General features: G+C 41.7%; 1 protein-coding gene across 2 annotated transcripts in view; it reads right to left on the reverse strand.

Moving 5' to 3' along the window:
* MIA3 (MIA SH3 domain ER export factor 3) overlaps nt 1–20,764 on the reverse strand; it is a 53,602-nt gene extending 32,838 nt beyond the window's left edge. The window contains exons 1-6 of one of the 2 annotated variants that reach the window (XM_034947404.3): nt 15,093–20,764; nt 12,038–12,171; nt 8,462–8,548; nt 2,871–5,682; nt 933–1,094; nt 12–157 (exon numbers count right to left, since the gene is read on the reverse strand). In XM_034947404.3, coding sequence (XP_034803295.3) covers nt 12–157; nt 933–1,094; nt 2,871–5,682; nt 8,462–8,548; nt 12,038–12,171; nt 15,093–15,474 — 3,723 coding nt within the window. In that variant the 5' untranslated portion in view covers nt 15,475–20,764. The remainder of the gene's footprint in view (nt 1–11; nt 158–932; nt 1,095–2,870; nt 5,683–8,461; nt 8,549–12,037; nt 12,172–15,092) is intronic. The other variant, XM_034947388.3, reaches the window with a different exon arrangement.
* Between the last annotated feature and the right edge of the window lie 768 nt (nt 20,765–21,532).

The raw sequence follows: 21,532 nt of genomic DNA on the forward strand, positions 1-21,532 counted from the left end.
GTTAAACTTACCGACTTAGTTAAATAAAACATGAATGAATATATTAGAAGGATTGCGTTTTCCAAAGGTGTGACACTTGCCGGCTCTTCGGCGGCTGTCTCTAGTTGCTTGTTTGCATCAATAGCATCCATAGGAGTGTCTTCTGTTGTAACTGGCCCTGGAATTGGGAGGAAAGATAGACATTTTGTGCTTTAGAATAAGAATTCTCTTTAAAAAATACTTATTGAGTATCCACTAAATATTAGGCAGTGCCTGGAAAGTAAACGTTCTCATCTCTCACTGGATGTTTACTGTGCACTGTGGTGAAATACTCTTTGTGTCGGTCTATCCTGGACTATTACACACTACAGTGTTCTGTACCGTCTCCTATGAGCTTATGCTATAAACATACTTGGACCCCTTCACTGTATTTTAAGAAGTTTTACTTACCATGTCCACATAGCAAATCAAAAAAAAGAACTGCATTGCATTGTATTTTATTTGGAAAGAGAGGGGTAAAGTAGAGGAAAAACAGAATTTGTGAGTTTTAGAGCAGTGGTTCTCCAACTGTAATTTGCATCAGGTCAGTCTTTCCTGGAGGGCTTGTTAAACACAGATTGCTGGTTCCACCCCCAGAGTTTCTGATGCTGCTGGTCTGGTTGAAAACTACTGTTTTAGAGCATAAGGCCTTTTAAGAATAATATTTTAGATTGAAATAATTTACACAAGATAGTGACAGCCAAACATTGGTTTGTAGGTTAGTTATAGTCTCTGGTGTCTTTCCTATTTTTGATCTCCATCTGTCTTGACGCCTGCTTTTCTCTCAATTAGCTCTGGGATCCTTTTTTCCTTTGAATTTAACAAGTCTCTAGCTCCTGCCTTTGACAATGAATCTCCTAGAAGGCCTTCTTTATGATTTCTCCACTTTGTAGAAAAAAATTAGCAGGCTTTACCTGGGTCCAGGTCTTTCTCAGTATTTGGCTTCTGTGACACTTCTGAGGCATGAGTGTCCCCAATCACACGTTGGTCCAAGTGGGTGGGTTCTTCAGGAACCTGCACATTAAGTTCTGCTGTCTTCTCTCGTGAGAAATTATCTTCATGCAGTGGTTGCATCTCTAGGGTGAGAAGAATACACTGGGCTAGCACAGCTTGATGACACTACCTGTTAGGCTAATCCCACTGACCACACCAGGGCACCTCAACATTGACCTCCATGCATGGGCATCCCATGGAGCACAACTGGGCAGGGAAATAAGAGTTTCAGTTTCTTTTATTCCATTTAAAGGATGACTAATCTACATAATAAAATCTGCAGAGGAGTATTTCATAAATAAATACATTTATGGTAGGGACTTCAGTAACATCTTTCCTTGGCAAATCAGCCTACACCCACACAAATAAATGTGCAAATGAGAATTCCACTCAAGAGCAGAAATGTGAAACATCTATTCTGCAGAGAAGTAACATGAACTCTTGCATACCCTAGCATGCCTTTCTCACAGAACTAGTACAGACAGTTCAAGCTGCCACGCCAAGGCAGCTTGCTGAGATGTCTTTCGAATACTTTCAAAGTACCTCTAAGAGTCAAACAAAGTGAAGCCATCTCCTCTCCTAAGAGGCTTGGGGGACAGTCCAATGTGATCCACAGCAAAGGTGAATTTCCTTGTAGCCTCATATTTTACCCTGAAAATTCATCTGAATATTGCCTTCTTATCCAAAATATATGTTTTAATTAAATGCAAAAAAGTTCTCCTCCCCCATTTCTTAGGAAAAATTAGCACTCTGGAGTAATATGTTTTCCTGTGGCTTCCTGTCCCCTTGGTACTCTCGATTCAGATACATCTGTCTGAAAAGCCTGGATATACCAGGTGCGGTAGCTCACACCTGTAATCCCAGTACTTTGGGAGGCCAAAGTAGGAGGGCCACTTGAGGCCAAGAGTTCAAGATCAACCTGGGCAACATACCAAGACCCTGTCTCTACAATAAATAAAAATTATTTGGGCACAGTGATGCATGCCTGTAGTCCTAGCCACTTAAGAGGCTGAGATGGGAGGTTCGCTTGGGCCTAGGAGTTGGAGGCTGCAATGAGCTATGATCATGCCACTATACTCCAGCCTGGGTGACAGGGTGAGAGCCTGTCTTAAGAAAAAAAAAAAGAAAAGAAAAAAAGAAAGAGGAAGGAAGGAAGGAAGGAAGGGCAGGTGGGCAAAGGGAAAGAAAAGAAAAGAAAGAGAAAAGCCTGGATGCAGAGAATAGAACAAGGAACTAGGAATCAGAATGCTTATGTCAGGATATTGGCTCGGGGTTAATTCAACTGAATGGCTTCCACGCATCAAGCACTGCATTAGAAGGCATCCCTGTCCCAATCTTGATTAATCTGCATGCAAGAACCTTAAGGCCCAGGAGGGTTTAACTGGAGTAAGTGCTCCCAAGAAACAGGAAGAACAAGCCATCCACAAAAGATAAAATTGGGGAGAACGTAGGAATTTAGCCAAGGCATTGATCTAAAAGTTATACCAGTCAATCCATGGTTACAGAGCAGTTATCTGACGACTGAAAAATTGTGTTCAATAAAACCCTTTCATAATTTTACATGACATTGGTATTTTGTATATTACTTTCTGGTTTATATCTTTCTCTTTAGCTTTTTACAAAGTTTCCTTTTGAAAATGCTAACCAGTCTCAACTATTCTAAGGGAAACAGCAAGAAATTCTTCTCCATGCTCCAGCCTAAAAGAAAGATGGCAGGAAGGAACATGTGGACCTCCCTGTGTTGTCCCTCTCCTTTAGGCACATTGGAAACTGAACAGATCTTCACAAGATAGGAGGCACCTCAGCGACCCACCCACCTGCTTCTCCAGCCCTGTTCTACAAGGCCATAGGCATCTCACCTTCCATTGCTCCACCCAAGCCTTCCTCTAGAGGTGGTGCCATCACCAGTGTGGCTGTCTCCTCTGCTGTGGAGTGCTTGTACCTGACAAAATAGATGAGGTCTTGAATGTCATCAAGCACTGCAGCCTCTTCAAATATGTTATTTTCGTTCATTCCCAGATCTCTATTTTCAGCCACACGAGTATCAAGCATTTTTTCTGCTATGCTCAGAATTTGTGACTCAGAAGCACGGAAGACCTTATCTAGGACTTTTTCCATATTATAGGGCAGGCTCTCCTGCTGCGCTGACTTCAGTTTTGATGACATTTCTTGTAGCAAGGCTTCCAGCTCATGGACATTAAAGTACTTCTGGAGCCGCTGCAAAGACTGTTGTTCTTTAAAGAAGCTGCTTATGATAAGTAAGTCCTCCCTCTTGTCACTATGCTCTGGCTCTACACTTGTATGTGGAGTCCAGTGGAACGAGTCATCTTCAGGGTCTGCAGCAGCAGACCCCCGGCTTTCTGTGCCCATGTATTTCTCTGTGTTCTCATGGTCCTCTTTTGAGAGTTCTCCCTCAGGCTCCCCTGCAAGCCCTGAGGTCTTCAGATGTTCCTCAGGGTTGTCGTTCTTCAGATAATCAGAATCTTTATCCTGAAACACTTCACCTAATTCTGGAGTCTGAGTTTTTATGCTGTCAGAAAAGTCACTTCGTTCAAATGGTCTCTGTGCTTTCTTATCTGCCAGAGGGCGTTCTTTTTCCACCATTGTATTTGGTTCCCTGCCTCCTGTGTTGACCCCTTTGGCAGCAGTCTCACTTGTTTTTTCACTATCCAAAATCATACTAGTTTCTTGCTTGCTTTCTTCAATTTCTGGATCTGGATGAATGGTCCCTAAAACTGCTCTGTCAGGGACTTGCAGATTAACATCAAACTGCCTGCCCTGATTCCCAGGGTTTTTTTCTTTAGACCGTTTTGCATTTATAGCGTTTTCATCCTCTAGTAGTTCTTCAGAGGGATAATCATCCTCTTCTACTTTAGAAAGGAAAGCTGGTCCCCCTGTGCTCTCAGTTTGGTCTGTCTGTCCTACCTCTGTGCCCTGCATTGCCTTGTGATGAAAAAACTCTTCATCCAAGGAGTCGTCTTTGGCTTCTCCCTCAGAGAGCCTTATCTTCTCACTCATTTGCTTACTGGCTGTGGCAGCCACATCTCTTTCTTGTTGCCAGGGAAGATTTCTTCCCAGAATGGGAACCTCGTCTTCCAGTTCTCTGGGCAAATCAATCTCATCTGGAGAGGAGAATCTAGGTTGGTTTTGAGTTTTAAGAACTAATTCCTCTTTCAATTCCTCACGTTGATGCTCCACTGAAAGCGTGTGCAGTTTGGCCCCATTTACCAAAGCGTCTCCCTCCACACTGTCTCTGGATGCGTTAGGGTGGTCATCTCCCATGAGTGGTGCACTACCCAAGGATTCCTGTTGAATCTTTCTGTCATTCATTTGATTCCCTGCAGCTTTCTGTGCAGATTCACTCTCTGAGCCACCTTCCAAAATCTGCTCTCCAGGCTTTTCTTCGTGGAGCATTCCTTTTGAGATATGAATAGCTGCTCCTTTTAGGTCATTTTCTGTATCATCATAAGCTGATTTTAATGTGTCTTTACCCTTTTCAGCAGCTGGCATAGAGTTGAGGTTATTGCTGTGAACAGAACTGTGCACAATCATGCCTTCTTGATTTTCATCCTCTAATTCTGTCTCATCTTGTACCAGGCCCCTCTTGGATTCCTGAACTCCCCTCCCTTTTCCTTTAATGTGATGTTCTGTGTTTACTTCTTTGTCATTATTTGTTTTAGGAATGTCTACAATAAAAAGACCATCATCTACATTGTCAGGGTCACTATAATCTGTTGCTGACTGTGGTTTCCCCTGTTTGCTGTCTGGGACTAATGCATCATCATCATCTTCTTTTTCTTCCTCTGAACTAGAGCTCTCTAAATCTATCGTATCTCTTGTTTCTTCACCTCCTGTGACAATAGAGAAGATAGTGTCCCCCCAGGTTGTTAGTATATTTTTATCATCATTTTTGATGCCAGGGGGCACAGTTAGCTGAACCTTGTCCTCTTCATTTGAATTCTGCTCTTTATCTGTTGGATATTTCTCAACGCCAGACTTTGCTGGAGTTTTCATATCTTCCCCATCTGTAAAGGTAAGTAATGGCAACTCATCAAAGTCTTCTTGGTTCTCATCTTCCTTTCCAACTGCATAATACTCAGTATCCAATTCCTCATCAAAATCATCTTCTAATGAAGTAACGAGTCTGGTTGTCTCATCATCAGATACAAGTGCATCAGCTGTTGAGCCAAATTTGGTTTTCAAGTCTAGAGTCATTTCTTTTTTCAAAAGTTTATAGGCATCAATCTTATCCTGTTCATTTGAGACCTGAGAACTATTGCTGGTTTTGTTGTTTTCACTTTCTGGCACTTTTAGTTTATCTTGCAGCATTTCTTCAAAAGATTCAAATGAAGCCTGCTCTCCCTGAGCATGATTTGCTTGGCTGTTTGCATGGGAGTGGTGCTTCTGAGTTGTAAACTGTTCCTGAAGATCCTCAGTGTTTTCTGAGAATACACTATCACTTTCCTCTGAGTTGGCTTCTACTGGTTCAGGTTCAGGTTCCCTTTCCTTAGATAATTCAGGGTTTTTTTCCATATCCTGTGAAGTTTTTTCTACAGCTTTCTCAGAATCTGTAGCTGCAGAATTGTACAGTTCCAAAAACCCTAAAAGTTCTTCTACATTATAATTATGAAAATCATCTCTTCCTCCATCAAAACAAACAAAATCCGTCTCCTGTAAGAAAAAGAAAAACATTAGTCTGTCAATAGCCAAGTGTCACCAGAGCAAAGTCTTATCCACATTAATGATTGAGATAATCTCGAATTCACGTTTGGCTCTAGAGGAGCTTTTGCATCAACACTGGGCACTGACTGTTCTTGGGCAGTGGGTGGATAGGAGGCTGGAACCCACTTTCCCATCTGAGTAATACTCCTGGCTTCCCTTCATTCTCTCTTCCCCAGGGGAAGAATGATTCATGTGGCTGGTGAGTTTGCTCAGTCCCAATCCTGTTTTCTGTTTGGGACCTGCTGGAGAGGAAACACATATTCTGTTCCTCCATGCTGTCCGTTTTACAGGGACAGTCCCACCTGGGGAGACCCCTATTGGGTAGCTCTGTCTGTGACTGGATAAGTCCATCTTAGTTTAGACTGCAATGTTAGAAAGCCCATTATTTCTGCATACTCCAAACAGCTTTATCAGTAAATAATGGGGTCATTTTGATCTCCTATTTGCCCAACTCCTGGGTCTCTCAATTTGTTTTGAGCACAGGTGGGGAAAAGTAAGGTGTCATTTATTGGGTTCCCCAACTCCCATCATCTATGCCTGATGTTCTGGGAATTCACCTTATAACCCATCCAGGAGGAGCTGAAAGACCATCAGCTTCTCTACATTGTGCCCTCTATGTCATACTTCTCTGCTCACCCAGTCAGAAACAGGCAGAATCACCTGGCTGTCAGGCTCTCAGTCTACATGGATTTGGGGCTCATATTTTCCTTGGACGGGGAAAGAAATTAGCTTCAGAAGGAACTTACTGAGATACAGGTGCATGAGATATAAAAATGTAAGAGAACAAAGAATGGTGTAAAGGAGGCTCCCCATTTTCATACTGCCACAAGAACAACTTGAAAACAAGACTCAGTAAGGTAGGTACCTAACTCCAAATAAGGATTCTAGCCAGTCACTAAGATCTGCTTTCAGGACTGTCAAGTAAATCTGTATTTTTCCTTTCCTCCACCAGTAAGCAAATTGACATACAAGGAGCCATAAAATGATGGAAAAGTTAAAAAACCAACAAAGATAACTTTCTTCCCCTAACTAAACATTCACAATCTTCTGGTGAGAACTGTCCTGTGTACTGGAGATGAATGACTTCCCTCTTTCCATCATGCACACTTCTGAGCCAATTTTTTTAATATCAGAGGAATCATGCAGTGGGAACTACAATTAGTATACAGAATCCAAAACAGGTCAGGTCTCTGTGACCAATGAATTGCTGTCTCACACTCAAATCCCGGGCAGTCTCTTCATCAGGAGTGAAGCCAAACAGGCAATAGGATTGACTATATAACCCCTGAGAGCGTCGAGAAATTTTAAGCATAGCAATAGCTCTGTGACTTCACTCTGCCAATCTCTTCTAAGAACTGCCCTAGCCCAGCAGCTTGCACGCTCTGCAGCAACTCCAAAGAGCTACTCAAAGACTTTTGAATGAAAGCAGACATCAATCACTATAAATTCTAAAACTCACAAAACAATCAGATGGGGGGGCTGGGCATGGTGTTTTATATATTTATATTATATATATATATTATATATATTATATATATATATAAAATATATATATATATGTATATATGAAATGCAGCCTGTAATCCTAGCACTTTGGAAGGCCAAGGCAGATGGATCACTTGAGGTCAGGAGTTTGAGACCAGCCTGGCCAACACGGTGAAACCTCGTTCCTACTAAAAACACAAAAAAATTGGCTGGGTGTGGTGGCAGGTGCCTGTAATCCCAGCTACTCCAGAGGCTGAGGCAGGAGAATTGCTTGAACCTGGGAGGCGGAGGCTGCAGTGAGCTGGTATCGCACCACTGCACTCCAGCCTGGGCGGCAGAGAGAGACTCCGTCTCAAAAAAATAATAATCAGATGGAATGCAGATTCTAGAACACAAAATCCTTCTAGTCACGAAGCCATTGTGCACTATAGATAAATGCTCTACAGAATGTGTAGTTAGCGCCTTACAGATATGAGACTGGACCTTACCTGAAACTCTCTGGTTCCCTTTTCCAAATCTATAACTATAATCGCTTAAATCACTACAGAGTCAATAATAAGAAAACCTTTGTAAGTTTGCATTTCTGGCTCAGTATAAAATTAGAGCATAATTAATTTAACCTGATTTCTATATCCTTAAAATGTCTAACAGCTATCCAATAAGTAGTTTTCAAATTTCTCCTTTTGCTTGTGAAATGAAATTTTTTGCCTTCTAACATTAATAAGTAAATATAAAACTACTGAACTCTTTATTTTTCACATATAAAGCAGCAAAGAAAAGCCTTGTATAAGAGTACACGGCCTTGGCCGGGCGCAGTGGCTCACGCATGTAATCCCAGCACTTTGGGAGGCTGAGGCGGGCGGATCATGAGGTCAGGAGATCGAGACCATCCTAACACAATGAAACCCCATCTCTACTAAAAATACAAAAAATTAGGTGGGCGCCTGTAGTCCCAGCTACTTGGGAGGCTGAGGCAGGAGAATGGTGTGAACCCAGGAAGCAGAGTGTGCAGTGAGCCGAGATCACGCCACTCCACTCCAGCCTGGGTGACAGAGCGAGACTACGACTCAAAAAAAAAAAAAGAGTACATAGCCTTATATAAGAACATCTATTTCCATATATTAGATAACTATCAGATTATGATAAAATCTCATTTAAATTCTTTTGAAATTTTTCTTTTTTTCTAGGTAGTCACTTATAAGCCAACTTATAACTGAGAACAAGACAGAAATCCACAACTTACATCTGTTGGAACTTGTAGCTCTTCTTTGGTATATTCATGGACTACCTGGATTAAATCTTTTGGAAAATATCCAAAAATGCGTCCAACCTATACAAAAGAATGGGCAAAAGGGACACATATCAATCAAATTCTGTATGAGAAATATGAACGAGAGAGCTGCAAACCTCAATCTACAGCACATATCAAGCAATCAACTTTTTCTTGTAATGTCATTACTTTTCTCCGCTATTGGAGACAACTTCCAACATCACTAGTGACACTTTGTATGGGTCCCAGAGTGTTATTCAAGGTTTACAGTATTGCACTAAACACAAAAAATACATGAGAACCACAAGAGATCACTTTTTACGCACTATACAATTTACTGGAGAGATGAACTGCTCACGTGGAAATGATTAGCGTCACATGGCATTTTAAGTGGATACTCACAATACTTGAGCTCACTAGAATAGCAAGAGGAGGTGGCTATGAACTATTATAGTACAGTAGGTAGCACAATTAATTTATGCAATTATGATTTAATATTTTATCTTTACGTTTGTTTATATTTCTCTCAACTGCAAAAGGTGCCATGTAAGATCTGAGTTTGTGTGTGTACGTTTTGATAAACTGTAACTTTTTATACAGATTTGTGTATGTTTTATGGTAGTAAAGAATAAAATACACTAGGATCTACATATGGTTTACATATCAATAACATACCTTTTTCTTAATTTTTTCAGTATTTCTAGGCTATGCGGTCTGAGAGTTTTTAACAAATTAATGCAAACCTCCACAAAATTTTACAATATATTTATTGAAAGAAATCTGCATTATAAGTGGACCCACACAGTTCAAACCTGTGTTGCCCAAGGATCAACTGTATTTGCGCATATGATGTGCTATACTGCCGTTTTCCAAAACGATATTACAGGTAACTGGAGACAAAACAAAATTACAGTGTAATACACACTAATCTGCACACCAAGCTTTCATTTCATGCAAACCAAAATCTCTACAGAAAATAATTCCATTCATTTTCAGCACTAGTAAAATGTGCCCTCTTGAGAAACACACAGTCTTTTACTAGCTACTGTCTGAAAGGAGAGGTAGATCTCCCAATCATTAAAGGAGGAGGCTGGCATGTAAATCAAATGCACAAAAAGAAAAAAAGGCCATCTTATCACTAATTCATAAAACATCTCCATTCATGAGTGCTCTTGATCTGAAAACTATCTGAAAGCCAGTATTAGTAGTAAAATACTGCCATGGAGATTAGATAAGGGCAATTAAACTCTGTGTTATTGGCAGATCAAGTCTAAAATGCTAAGAAACCAAAAAAAGACTGCAGAATGAAAACTAAGAAACAAATGAGAATCATTTTGAAAGCTGAAGACAGAGTTTTTAATTTCCTAAGAATAAGGTTCATCAAATTAGAGGGGAGACTATTTTAAGGGAGCACCTGGAAAAAGGAAACAAATCAGAGGTAGAGGTACATAGGGAAAGGGAAGTACTATACATTTACCTTCCTTAATCTTTGTCAGTTGGGACCACAGGGGGCATCTCATTTCTTATGATTTGACCAAAAAAAAAAAACAACAAAAAAAAACATAGGCTCACATGACAAGAAAAAATCTTTATGTCTAATTTTGCTTTCATACATCATTTCTGCCAAGGTACTGTTGATTTCATTTGGGCGGGGGGTAGGGGGGAAAGTAGAGTATTGCCTTAAGAGAACAAATTCTGCATAAGATAATATCAGGACAAATATAAATAAATGCCACTGCCTCGTAAGGAAATACTGAAAAAGAAGACAGATAAGGCATGAGCCTTTCCATTAAAGAGTCTTTCACTTTACGTGAGCTAAGACAGTACACAAATTAACTGCCATACAAAGCAGTAAAGCAAATGCCACATGAACAGTGCAAACAAAGTGCCACCTAAACAATCATCAGGCAGCAAAGATCCCTTCTGGCTGGGTGCTGAAGGCAGCGTTCCTTAAGAAGGCAGGATGAGAGGTGTGACCCAGAAAGACTGACAGGACATCCAGAGGTGAATACGTGAATGAGCAAAACTGCAGTGGGAGGAAAATGTTAAGTCAAGTTCATTCATCCAAATGCTCAAAGATGAGGAGTGGAAAAAAAAACTTAACTTTTCTATGAAAAACGCAGCCTAGGTACATGGAAAAACATTTCCAAGAGTAAAGATTATCAACAAATCTCATTAGGTAGACTTGAAAGAAATAGAATAGATTTGTTTTGGTATGGAGCGAGTCACTTGGGATGCTCTCTAAATAGGAGAGCTGAACCTGACCAGTTGTTGTTTCCCAAGATTACTCCCTAGGAACCTGGAATGCCAACAAAATCAGTCTATTTTCCCCAAGGGGATTTCTCAAGCCTTATTTTCTCTTTGTTTGTTTGGTGTTTTATTGACAGTGAAAACTTTCATAGTTGGGATGGGTATTTCTCTAAGTTGGGACAATCCTAAAGATATCGAGGACCCTTACTACTTGAAGTAAAGACACAGTCCACATATCACGCTTTCTAAAAAGGAAAGGACAATAACTCATAAGACAGGCCTCTCAATCAGGTCACTCCCAGTGAATCTCCTCATTAAAAATACCAAAGCATGATGCAGTCATTGATTGCCAGGTCTGACAGCAGGGTACCCATAAAATCAGCTGGGAATCAATCCCCTGGGGTAACCTCCAGACACAAGTGTCTGAAAAGCAGGACAAGGATGACCCCAAGGCTGCAAACAAAAATACAAACAAGAGGCCGGTTGCAGTGGCTCACGCCTGTAATCCCAGCACTTTGGGAGGCCAAGGTGGGTGGATCACAAGGTCAGGAGATCGAGACCTAGCTAACACAGTGAAACCCCGTCTCTACTAAAAAAATACAAAAAATTAGCCGGGCGTGGTGGCGGGCACCTGCAGCCCCCGCTACTCGGGAGGCTGAGGCAGGAGAATGGCGTGAACCCGGGAGGCGGAGCTTGCCGTGAGCCGAGATCGCGCCACTGCACTCCAGCCTGGGCGACAAAGCAAGACTCCGCCTCAAAAAAAAAAAAAAAAAAAAAACAAACAAACAAGAAAGGACACAGGAAACAACATTTTGCTTTTTTACAGACTTATAATAGCACAGATGATTAGGGAACTGTTCCCAAGACTGCCACTTTTTCATAAATAATAATATAAACAAAGAAATACACATAAAATCAACTTTAAGCTTACATGCCTGAAACACTCTCTCACATATAGTTTACAGGAGTAAGTCTAATTCCTATGAATCCTTCCTTTTTAAAGCAATGAAGTATTTTTCAGCTCTTACCATTTCAACCTCTAATACGTATGCAGCATCCTAGAGGTTGACGCTGAGGGGAACTTGCCAGAATCAGTTCTATTTCAGAAGGCTCTGCTGAGCCCCTACTCTGTGCAGACCCAAGGCCTGCTGGGGACACAGGGCCATCTTTTTTCACAGTCAGGCAGAGAGGACAAGTTAACTCCATCAAAGGTCCCAAGAAAATGCAGTCATTTAACTCTACAGTGCTAAAGAAGCCAATAAAAATTAAGCAAATAAAGTATGTCGAAATTTTACTTACACTTCCAGCCCAAACTTCAGGCCATCCTCTTGCCAGTTTATAGTAAACATATACAGGATCACCTTTTTTAAAATTCACAAAACGACAATCCGGGCCTGTGAAATCTTCAAGAGCCTCACCGCGGTACATTAACACTGTATATAAAGAGAGAGAGAAAAAATAGCCAGATATCAGGATTCAGTGTTCACAGTGCATATTGATTTATCAGGAAATATAAGAATCCCACTATAAACAACAACCAAGTTTTTCCAGTACTCTCTGGAATTTCTTTCATATGCTCAAAGTATCTCAAATCCTTTGAGCTTTACTGCTATAAATCGTACCTTCTGCAAGCAGACAAGGGAAAGGAAAACCTTCTCTATTTTTCTCTATGGATAATACTGAGAAACAAAAAGCAATGTGTCAACTACTACACATGGCTTTTCTCACCCAAGTGAAACTCTCGATTCCCTCTCTAACCTTCTAGTCCTCAATCTTTTCTGTTTCATATTCATAAAAAGCTTCCTTTTGCAAATGGGTAAATTCAAGCCCAGATGATGATTAGCTTAAGCATAGCTACATGAACGGGTAATAGGGAACTAGAGTACCCAGGAACCCCCAAGAGGTCAATTAACTTGAACTAACCACTAAAAGGGTCTATCTTCAAGTGACTGTAACCAGTACTATGTAGCAGTAAACACTGTCAATTTCATTTGCAGCCAAGTTGTTCCCTCAGTACAGTGTCTGGATAAATTAATGGGAAAGGATATCTATCACACCCTACTATAGATTCGATTACATCACAAGGCAATATTTTCTGAAAGTAAATAATGTTGACTGTATCCAACATTAAGTTTCAAAACAAAGGAAAGAATACCCTTATGTATATTTTTCTATAAACAAAATCAAAAGTCAACATCTCATTTGGCTGGGACTAAGCAAAACTATGAGAATAGGTCAGTAATTCAATCACGCTTGATCTAGAAACTGGTTGAAGCAGTACTTTTATTTTTGTTGACCACATACACAGTTTCCCATGTAAGATGAAATGGACAATAAATACATCTAAATAGCAGAGACAAAGAAGGACGAATAGAAATAAGATTTTTTCCAAAAGCCAATTTGCAATAAAATACATTAAAAACGTGCCTTTAAATGGCTATACAGGCATATAGATTTAGAAGGGGCTACTTGTTTTTTGAAGCTAAACTCTGATTACTTTCCAACATGTCAGCTTTGTAGCTCAGATATAATTGAGTGTGAGGCCAGGTTTAAGATGATGGACAATTTAAGGTTGGGAATAAGATCAGAATTGAAAATGGCAATGTTTCTTTTGCTCCCCCTTACAATAGATCATAGAGGATTTATAATAATATTTGAGATGCCAACAAAATGCGCCCTGTGGAACAGCTATTTGAAAACCACACAAGGGCACCGTACATACTCACATTACTAAACACTTTCTACAACACAACACAGACCCATCTAGACCTTGCTCCTGTTGATGCCTATTGTATTTGGTTTCCTCTGAACACGTACCATTTCTCAAGTTATGTTACAACCGTGAGCTCTTCTAACATCACGCCTCAGTACTGAAGAAGCATCAGTGATGTGATGATTCTCCAGGTAACCTGTTTTGAGGAACCCAGGCAGGGCAATGCTTGCAAGCAAAGAATACCAACTATCTTGCCATTGCCAATGGCAAATGGGTAACAGCGTGGCTTTGACCCAAGAAAACTAAAGGGAAAAATCATGGCAGTTGTACCGCCTTTGTAGTGTTTATTTACATCAACCACAGGGTTATCTCTAGGAATGGCTTCACACTCATTAGAGATCTCTTTTCTTGATTAGTGTTGTAGAGATACAAACAGTTAATATTATGAAATTCGGTTTTGATAACATCAATTTGAATATAAATAGCTAAACCGTAGAGTTCTTGGCCTTCTTAAAATGAATACGTTTCTATAGGCATTGCTTAACAGTGTATGAAAAACCGTTTCTGCAGTGGCTATCAGTAAGTTACAAGGTTGAGACGGTCTGGGAGGCCCTAAAATGATCCTGGTCCGGCGAACATAGAGGGAAGAGGTTTCAACACACAAGCGGCTAAGGCTAAACCAAGCTTGGCTTATGAGACCCTTGGAGTATTTACTGTCATTCCTGTAATAACCTTCTTCATCTGAGCCTGAAGATCTGTGCCCTCTCCACCGCCCACCTCCAATCCCAGACTGGAGAGCAATTCCGCTTCCTGCGCACAGAAGAGGAGGCTGCCGGTCCCAGGTGGCCGGTGCAGATCCTCGGTCTCTGCAGAGCGAAAGATTTTGGTCTTCCTGCAGTCCTGCCTAGCAGTCTGCAAGGCGGCTTCCAAGCACAGAAACGACAGGATTAATCAAAGTCGGGGCAGAGACCTCGGAATACAATGAGTACTTGGACTCCGGACTCGTCCCAAACCTAAACTCCCAATTCCTGTTCAAAAGGCGGTACAAGCCCAAATCCCAATAAAGCAGAAGGGCAAAGGAGCAGCGGCAGGGAGCCTTTCCAAACAAACCCCACCATCAACCTGCCACTGGGAAAACGCCCACCGAGCCCTTAGCGCATCTGCCGGGGTGATGCACCCACCGAGGTCCCCGCAGCGCGGGCAGGAAAGCTTTGGTTGCGGCGTGGGGAGCCCAGACGCGCGGCGCGCAACCACATCTACCCTCCGAGCCCAGGCGGATTGGGGGGGGGGGGTGGGAAGGGGACGCTGTGAGCCACTATTGGGGAAGCCGGGGACCACCGCAAGCAACCCCCCGCCTCAGCAGAGGAAAAATAAAACGCTGGCAACAAGTGGGAGGTGCAGCCCCCCATGGTCAGGCCCGAGGGGCCGGGCGCAGGCAGAGCGGGAGAAGGCAGACACAGGGACCCGGAGCGCGCCCACCGCCGCGTTCAGCCCATCCCGCCTGCGACCCCCGGGCCGGCCAGGGGCTGCGGAACTCCCGTTCCCGCACAGCCCAGGCGGCGCCGCCGCGGAGACCCCCGGGGCCGGCGGAGACCCCGAGGCCAGCCGCCCCGAGGCCAGCCGCCCCTCCAGCGCACTCACTGCTGCATTCGTCGTCCGCGCAGAGTTTGTGCTCCGAGAACCGCCGGCCAGTGCTGGGGTCCAGCTGGCCCGCCACCCGCCAGGGCAGCCGGAGCACGAGCAGCCAGACGAGCAGCCCAGGCGCCGCAGCCATGTTGTGGTCACCTCGGGGAGCCGGTGACGCGGAGGAGGAGGCCGGGGCGGGCGCAGAGGGGCGGGACGGGGGCGGGGACGGGGCGGGGACGGGGGGGCTGGGGCGGGGACTGGGGCGGGGACGGGGCGGGGACTGGGGCGGGGACTGGGGCGGGGACTGGGGCGGGGACGGGGCGGGGACGGGGGCAGGGACGGGGGCAGGGACGGGGGCAGGGACGCGGGCAGGGACCAGGCGGAGCGCCGGGGGCATGTGGGAAGACAAGCGCAGAGGGGCGGCGCCCGCGAAGGTCTGAGCAGTTTCCGACTGACACGTCAGCAGAGGCTCTAGGAGGGATGCGGGAGACCTCCAGGAGGAGGACTGACAGCAGCCTCCTCCTCTCCTCGAAGCCTTCTCCTCTGGTCGCTGCCGTGGCAACCAGGACTCCCTCGCCCAATCACCTGCCTTTGCCCCAGTCCCTCGCAGCACCTCCGCGTGACTCCATTCTTAGTTCACCCCTCCCCGCGCGCTTGGGTCCCCCAACCCTGCGCCATCTCAACAGGTCCCTTCTGGCGCCTTCTCGCAGTTTCTGGTTTGTGGCCTGTCCCGAACCAGCCCCCCACTTCACCCCGCTACTTCACCCCGCTATTTCACCCCGCTACTTCACCCCGCTACCCCCACTCTTGGCATGGTACCTCCTTTTCTGAACTGCCAAATCCCACCCGCGATTTGCCACTGTTAGTCTCTGGTTTCAGGCTCCCTCCTTTTCAGCCTCCCAGGGCTTCCTTGGGGGCACCATCCCGTGGTGCTCTTTGATTAAGAAAGGGGGAGGTGAGTGGAATAGGGGGCTGAGGATATAAATCAGAGCCCGTGGCCTGCTTGGTCGTTAATAGAAATGGGTAATGGTCCTTGGGCTGAGATCTTGAGATTCCTAGATCTATATCCATAGGAAAAAAGTAAATTAATTTAATAACAGTGTGATGAGCTTCCATTGTATACTTATTTCATGCCAGAATTAAGATTAATCTTCACAACAATCGCACCTTAGAGTAGTAGGTCCTATTATGATCCCCATTTCAGAGATGACTACCTTAAGGCATTCAAACACCTAGTGAGTGATGGAGCTAAGATTCAAACCCAGGTAGTATGCTCCTTTTTAATCACAACTCTGTAAAGCCTCCATCAAGCAACAAGCAATTTTTGTACTTTCTTTCTGAGCAGGGAAGCAAAATCTTATTTAAATCATACTATAACTGGATGATTTATATGTGCAATTAAAAAAGCGGGGGACTGCATGAGCAGGTCAGCCCAGAGAAGAGTGGCTACAATGCTCTCCAGCCCTGGTTGAAGAACTTGGCATCCGTCTGTGACCAGCAGCTTCTCATTGCAATCTCTAAGGTTACTCATCAACCTTGAACAACAAACCCAGCAGCTGGTTTCCCAAACAAATCGTATTACTTAAAAGCAAGAAGAAAGAATGTGGCTTGTCTGTGCAATCCATTATATTGAATAAGGAAAAAACGGTAAACAGATGCTCACAAATTTTTGTCTGTAGGAGCCGTGAGAGATCCTACTGGGCCAATGTAATTCCAATGCTGTCTTGAGAAAATATACATTTGGTAAGGTCACGGACAAGCACTTTCTATCCAAGTAGTAGTTGCGTTCATTCTTCATTTCTTTTCTACTGTGTATTTATTTGTTTTAATATCTTAGATGTGTCTAATAGGCATCTCTAACAATATGCTGAAAACCAAACTCTTTATCTTTTTCTCTCAAACTCTGCTCCTTTCAGTCTTCCCTATTTGAGGAATAGGAATGACAATTTAATTCCTATCTTCTAGGTGCTTAAGCCAAAAACATACAAACCATCCTTGACCTCTTTTTTCTCACACCCAAGTCCAATCCATCAGACAATCCCATGTCTTTTTTAATAGCTTTGTTGAAGTATAATTAACCTACAATAAATTGCACATGTTTAAAGTGTACAATGATAATTTTTGACATATGTCTACACCCATGAGACCATTACCACAATGAAGTTAATTAACATATTCATCACCATCACCTCTGAAAGAGTTCTCATGATCCTTTATAATCCCTCCCTCCCTTCTCCCAGCTGTCTTCAGACAACCTTCTGTCACTGCAGATTGGTTTGCATTTTCTAGAATTTGATATAAATGGAATAATACAGTATACATTCTTTTTTTGTCTGACTCTTTCACTCAGCATAAACATTTGAAATACATTCAGAATCTGACCACTTCTCCCCATCTCCAGTGCCAGCAGTGCAGGCCAGGCCACCCATCTCTCACCCGAATAACTGCAATAGCCTTGTCATGTTCTTGCTTCTGCTCTTGCCCTTCCAAAGTCATAGTCTCAATAGTAGCTAAAGCAATTGTTTTATGAAATAAATGTGGTCATGCCTCTCCCCTGCTCATAACCTTCCCGTGGCTTCCCATTTCCAAGTAAAATGCAATTACTTTTTTATGGAGTACACTGTCTTATTTAATTTTACTCCTCTGCCCTTTTACCCTCATTTCCTAACACTCCTCCCTTGCTCTGTTGGTTCCACTCAGATACACCAAGCCTAATCCTGCATTCGTGTATCTGCACTTGCAATTTTCCTTCAGCCTGGAATAATTTCCCAAATAGTCTGCCTGGCTAACTAGTTTCCTCACTTCATCGTGTCTCTGTAACAGTGCCATATCTTACAAGTGAGGCCTTCCCTGATACCCCTACATAAAACAGAACTCCTTCTCATGACTAGCTGGCTCATCACCATGCTTTATTTTTCTTTAGAGCGTTTACCACCTGCCTTATGTTTATCTACTTTACTGCTACCCAACCTCCAATATAAGCTCCATGGAAGCAGCGGATTTGTCTGTTTTGTTCACTGCTGTAATATCAGTGCCTAGAACAATGTCTGGAATATATAAGGTACTCAACAAATGATTTGTTGAATAAACCCACGGATCTTCACACATTATAAATATATTATGCTATTAACCTAAATAAAGCCTCCATAAAATGAATAGTACCAAAAGGGAATATACCATGAAAACAAGGCATTTGGTGTCTTCCCCTCAGTAGCATCCTTACCGCCAAGGACAGAACCTGAAATGTATTTACTGTTGAATGAGGGTGTATTTGTTGCAGAGGGAGTGGATGAAATAGCATGTATTTTTTCCCAATATACTACCAGAATATTAAAGCAGATTTAAAACATGATTTTATCTTATTTCTCCTTAGATTAGAATTAATAACAATTCATTGATGAAAAAAACAAGACTCCAACATGATCTAATTGAATATTATTACTTTACAAAGTGAATAATATTCACTTTGACTAATATTTACAAAAGCTTTTACATGAAAGGTCAGAGCTCTCTGTTACTGAAGAACTAGCTACTTAAGTGTGTAGATTTTATAGGGTTTTGATTTATCTACATTTTTGAAAAAATTATTTTCTTAAAAAGATATTGACAAGCCTGGTGGATAATTAGAAGACAGTTCTCAGCTGACCACAGTGAAGGTAGGGGTGGTGGTTCTTCCTCCTAGCATATATAAAATTAGGGGATGAATCAGCATTCATTTTCACTCATAGCGTTTGAATACGTGGCATTGATGTTTAACATAAACTCTAATCCTACATGTATTATTTGGTAACACTTCAAATGGAATTTTCAAATGGGTAAAGATTAAGTAAGAGTTAAAAATAAATTTGCCTAGTTTTGGGTGGAAGATACATAGAAATGTAACATTGGAGGGTTTCTGACCTCAGGGAATTTGCAGTCTAAATGAGAAAACAAGAGATAACTGAAACAAATAGGAGACATCGCAATAACATATATCATTGTAAACTTGCCATGGTGCCTAGCCATGAACATCCAGAAGGTCTAACACTGAAGTTACCAGTAAGAACCTAGAATCTATTGCCAATGATAAAATCTATTGCCAATGATAGAATCTATTGCCAATGATAAAATCTATTGCCAATGATAGAATCTATTGCCAATGATAAAATCACTCAGTGTTTAGAGAATGGAGTCAAACATTTATTGAGGACTATAGCTTCCATCCAAGATGGAGTAACAGGGACAGGATTTACCCTTTCACATTAAACATCTAAAAATCTGGACAAAATATATGAAATACTGTCAGACATTGGACAATAAGCAATATAGAACAGTAATCCCTAAGATAAACTTGACAGATGAGATGAGTGCTATGATTGCCCTTGCTTACTGCCTGGAGAGTTTCCAGGACACAGCTAGGGAAGGGAAACTCAAATAGGAAATCTTCTTGAGTTAAAGAGACAGATTTGAGAGTTTGAGGAAGCCAATGTAGCTAGAGTTCACAGGGCAAAGTCCAAGAGAGGAAAAAAAAATGCTACACGGAGAAGAGAAAATTGTACAGAGAGAACTCCAGAGATCTACAGAGGATTTCCTTCAAGTCTTCAGCTGAGTAACAATAAGCATATGTGTGTGAGGAGCTAGCTGATGCCAGGAAAAGAACACCAGGGAGGAATGGAAGAGACAATTGTTAGAGTGCAGAACAGTTTGTATTATCACCAGCCAGAGTAGAAAAATCTGTAATAAACAGGGCATCAAGTATAATATTCAGTAAGAGGGAAAAATTAGCCCAAGATTAGAGGCTACCCTGGTCCTGCCTAGCAAAACTGAAAAGCAAGCCTTGAAAAGATCAAAATGCTTCCAAGTAAATTAACTGCATTCCAGAATAAACTTCTAGCATATTTAAAAGAATACAAAAATATCTAACACTCAACAAGGTAAATTCATGATGTCTGGAATGCAGTGAAAAATTATAAGGTATGCAAAGAAGTAAGAAAATGCAACTCATAATGAAGAGAAATCGATCAATAGAAATGATCAAAAATGACATTAATGATGGAATTATTACACAAGGGTATGAACACAGTTATAGTCCATATGTTCAAAATGCTATAGGAAAGCATATGTATATAAAAGAGAAACAAGATATAAAAACAATCGAATTCAAACTTAGGTGAAAAAAAACAATGCCTGAGATAAAAAATACACTGGATAGGATTAACAAAAGATTGTATACTACAGAAGACAATATTAGTGAGCTTGAAGATGTAGCAATATAAACTCTTCACAATGAAACCCATAGGTATGAGCTGACAGATGTACAAAGCAAAAAAAGAAAAACAAAAATTTTTAAAAAGACAAAAAAATCAAACAATGAAACACAAAGAGTAAAGAGATGGAAAGAAATGAATAGACCATCAGTGTGCACAACTTCAACCAGTCCAATGTATGTGTAATTGGGGTCTCTGAAGGAGATGAAGAGACAGAAAATATTTTTGAATAAATAATGAGTGAAGGTATTCCAAATTTGATGAAAACTCACAGATTCAAGAAGCCCAACAAATCCCAAGCACAGGAAACATCAAGAAAACAACACCAATGCACATCAAATTGGCTAAAACCAGTGGTAAGGAAAAAACCTTGAAAAGGATCTACAGAAAATATACATAATATATAGAAAGGAGCAAAGATAAAATGACTGTATACTTCTTGTCAGAGCCATGTCAGCCAGAACATTTTTAAAGTTCTGAAAGAAAAGAGAGGCGACATTCTGGAATTATATACCAAAGATGAGGTAGTCTGTCTTCAAAGATGAGGTAAAGTCTTTTCAATGAATGATGCTAAGACAACTGAATATCCATGTGCAAAAGAATTAAGTTGAACCCTACCTCCTACCACATATAAAAATTAACTCAAAATGGATCACAGACCTAAATGTCATAGCTAAAACTGTAAGACTCTTAGAAAAAAACATAGGGGTAAATCCTGGAATAGGCAATGGTTTCTCATCTATGACACCAAAAGCACAAGGAACAAAGAAAAGAACAGATAAATTAGACTTTATCAAATATAAAACTTCTATGCTTCAAAGGTTACCATCAAGAAAATGAAGAGACATTATATCAAAACAAAATTTAAAAAAAGAAAAATGAAAAGGCAGTCACAAAGAACAGAAGAAAATATTTGAAATTAATATATCTGATAAAGGACTTGTACCTAGAATATATAAGGAACTCTTACAACTCAATAACAAAAAGATAAATAAATAACCCAATTTGAATATGGGCAAAGGGGCCAGGTGCGGTGGCTCACGCCTGTAATCCTAGCACTTTGGGAGACAGAGGCAGGTGGATTGCCTGAGCTCAGGAGTTCTAGACCAGCCTGGGCAACACAGTGAAACCCTATCTCTACTAAAATACAAAAAAATCAGCTGGGCATGGCGGCGTGCTCCTGTAATCCCAGCTACTAGGGAGGTCGAG

This window comes from Pan paniscus, chromosome 1 (assembly GCF_029289425.2).
Source record: "Pan paniscus chromosome 1, NHGRI_mPanPan1-v2.0_pri, whole genome shotgun sequence".
Taxonomy (NCBI): Eukaryota; Metazoa; Chordata; class Mammalia; order Primates; family Hominidae; genus Pan; species Pan paniscus.